The 3,506-nt window shown below is 35.3% G+C and overlaps 1 protein-coding gene across 1 annotated transcript; it reads right to left on the bottom strand.

Annotated features, from left to right (window-relative positions):
• Positions 1-2,229: 2,229 nt before the first annotated feature.
• On the bottom strand, positions 2,230-2,997 carry LOC148778932 (uncharacterized). Its single transcript, XM_088855312.1, has one exon. It carries the CDS (start codon positions 2,995-2,997, stop codon positions 2,230-2,232), a length of 768 nt encoding a protein of 255 aa, XP_088711438.1.
• Between the last annotated feature and the right edge of the window lie 509 nt (positions 2,998-3,506).

Raw genomic sequence — 3,506 nt, 5'->3', positions numbered from 1 at the left:
TCCATTCCTCTTTAATGGACAATCAATCAGCCACCATATTTCTAATATCATCAATCAGCTCAGCCTCTGTTTTCCTTTTACTATCAAAACAACACCTATTTCTTTCCTTCCGTACTTCCCAACAAACAGTTGCTTTAATAATTTTCCATATTATTCTACCCTTCTTACTCAAACCACCAACCATCCAGTCTCCAAACAAATCATTCGTGTGCACAGGAACAAGTTCACAAAAAACAATTTCATCCATCGCCCATTTCCAAACAGATTGAACATATTTACATTCTATAAACAGATGTTCAATATTTTCTTCATTATTTTTACATATAATACAGTAGTTAACCACAACGACTCCTCTTTTCCTTGATATATCTAAAGTATTCTACGCATCTTAAGCAACCCTAAGAATGCTCTAACCTTTAAAGGGATGTGCCATTTCCAGATTTTACCTACTTATCTCTCAAACCATGCAGTATTATCCATAGCAAACGAATGATATGCAGACTTCACATAATATAGACCAGATCTTTCCAATTCCCATATTGCTTTATCATTCAAATTTAGGCAGTAATAAAACTGTTGTAAAAGACTCATACCTTGAATAAATTCCTCTGATGCCTCATTTGATACCCTTCTATAAGAAACACTAATATTCCATTATGCAGAAAAACACCGTCCAAAAACTAATTCCCCAACCATCTTGCTTTTAGAATTAACTTTAGCAAAACGATTTGGAAACAACTCCTTCAAAGCCTATCCCCAATCCATTTCCCTTGCCAAAATCGAACATTATCTCCATTCCCAACCCTCCATCTCATATTATTGATGAAGAATTCTCTATAGTTCAATATCTCTTTCCACATGATCGAAATACCTTTATCATTGCGGCCTTTGACAACAATACCATGTTCTAAGTCTTCTCCATACTTTCCACCTGAATTTGCCTCCACAACTGATCTTTATCATTCACAATTCTCCACCACCATTTAGCTAACAAAGCCTTATTCATGGCTTTTATATTTTTTACCCCCATCCCAGCAACATAAATCGATCTAAATACTTTTTCCCACTTCACCAAATTATATTTCTTTTTATTATCAAATGCTCTCCAAAGGAATCTTCTCATGATACATTCAATCTTTTTAGAAACAGATTTAGGCATCAGAAAAACTGACATAAAATTTATTGGTAAATTTGATAAAGCTGATTTGAGTAAAGGTAATCTACCCCCCAAAGATAGCAACTTGAACTTCCAAGAATCTAACTTATATTTCATACTTTGGATAAAAGGATCCCAAAGAGCCAAACCCTATTAATACCAGAAAGAGGAAAGCCGAAGTATTTAACAGGGAACTTACCCACTTCACATTTCAATAGCTTAGCACACTGTTTCACCTTCTGTTCTTCACAAGCCACCCCAATAATACTAATTTTCTTCAAATTCACTTTCTAACCCGTTACTACCTCAAACACCCTCAGAAACATCTTAAGATTTGAGATTTCAGAATAACCCCACTGAAAATTAAAGTATCATCAGCGTACTGTAAATAGGATACCATACAACTATTTTTTTTAACTTGTAAACCACTTATCAAACCTTTCTGAACAATAGAAGAAAGTAATAGATTGAAGATCTCACCCATGGTAGTGAATATAAAAGTGGATAGAGGATCCCCTTGTCTAATCCCTCGAGAAGCTTTCAAAAATCCTTTCGGTCTCTCATTTATAAGAATCAAAAAATTTGTAGCTTCTAAAAAACCTTTGATCCAACCAATCCATTTGTCCCCAAAACCTATAACATTAAAAGTTTATAAAGTATATTCTAATCTACCTCATTATAGGCTTACAAATAATACCTTCTTTCTTTTGAGAAGATCTAGGACTGATGAGTTATTGAGCACACAATATACTGTCAGTAATCTGTCTATTTTGAATGAATGCAAATTGAGGCCCTTTAATCACCATTGGGAGAGCAGTCTTAAGCCTTCTAACTAGACATTTAGCAAGAATCTTATAAAGACTAGTAAGAAGACTAATAGGTCTAATGTCATTTAAACACTCAATCATTCCCTTTTTAGGAATAAGGGCAATGAAAGTCGAGTTTAAATTAGAGCTAACCACACCTTTATGAAATTCTGCAATCATATGACATATATCATTTTTCACAATATCCCAATAGTGTTGATAAAAACCTAAAAGGCAACCATCAGGGTCAGGAGCACGATCTCCTGATTAACTAAACACTGCTTCTTTAATTTCTGATTCCCAAAAAGGTCTTTCGAGCCAATCCCTCCAAACCCCATCAAGTTTGGAAAAGTGAATTTGACTTAAATCAGTAAGAGGGATCTTCTCTGCAGTAAAAGCCTGTTGAAAATGGTTAACAATCGCATTTTCCATACTTAAAACATCACCTTCTACCACACCTTCCAACTTAATCCCTTGAATACTATTGGATCTCTTTCTTGCACTTGCCATTGCATGAAAGAACTTAGTATTCAAATCTCCATCTTTTAGCCATTTAACACGAGATCTTTGTCTCCAATATGTTTCATCCATCCTAATCCAATCATGAAGTTCTTTATTGAGAGAGTCTATATACACCAAATCCTGTGGAACAAACACTCCAGACTCCCACTCCTTCAGATATAGCTCTCTAGTTTTGTTCATGGTTTCCTCTGCTTTCAGTTTATAATTCACCTTATTATCATTTTTCCATTTCAATATTTCCTGCTCCGCACTGTGTACCTCCTTAGCCCCTACAAATCCAACCCAACCCTGACTACGTTTATTGTTCCAAGCATTCTTAATCCGACCTTCCATAGCATTATCCCTAATCCAAGCCATTTCAAACTTGAAATAGCCCCTACCACAGACAATAACATCACTTTCCCACAACAGAGGACAGTGATCTGAAAACATTCTAGGAAGAGCACGAGCTGAACCCCTCATGTATAGCTTTGCCCAAGCCTGATTAACAAGAAAACAATCTAACCTAGTCATTATAGGATGACTCAAACAATTATTTGACCATGTATATTTGGCCCCAGTAGCAGGGATGTCTAACAACTCCATATCAAAAATAAAACCAGAAAACCTTACATACAAGAGTCAATCATGTGCTCTACACTTGATTCAAAAGGCCATCTAATCACATTAAAATCACCCCCAATACACCAAGGTAGAAAAACTAAACCCCCAATCTTATTAAAGTGTTCATTGCAAAAATCATGCCTTGAACTAGCTTCATTAGGACCATACACATTTGTAATCAACAAACAGCAACCATAATTAACATGAAGAAAAACATACGAAATAGACCATATATTGATAGAAGATCATTCACACACCAAAACAGAGGGGCCCATAACATCCATATACCCCCAGAAGCACCAACAGATTCTTTTACACATAATTGCAAAGGTCTAAAACCCCAAATAGACATAACATGGTAAAACAAAATATTAGAGATTTTGGTCTCTTGAATCAAAACCAAATATGGACGTTCTTTC

This window comes from Amborella trichopoda, chromosome 13, assembly GCF_054954075.1.
Source record: "Amborella trichopoda isolate Santa Cruz 75 chromosome 13, AtrichopodaSantaCruz75HAP2 v2.0, whole genome shotgun sequence".
NCBI lineage: Eukaryota > Viridiplantae > Streptophyta > Magnoliopsida > Amborellales > Amborellaceae > Amborella > Amborella trichopoda.
Note: the sequence above shows the minus strand (reverse complement) of the source record. Positions and strands in the feature narration are given on the sequence as shown.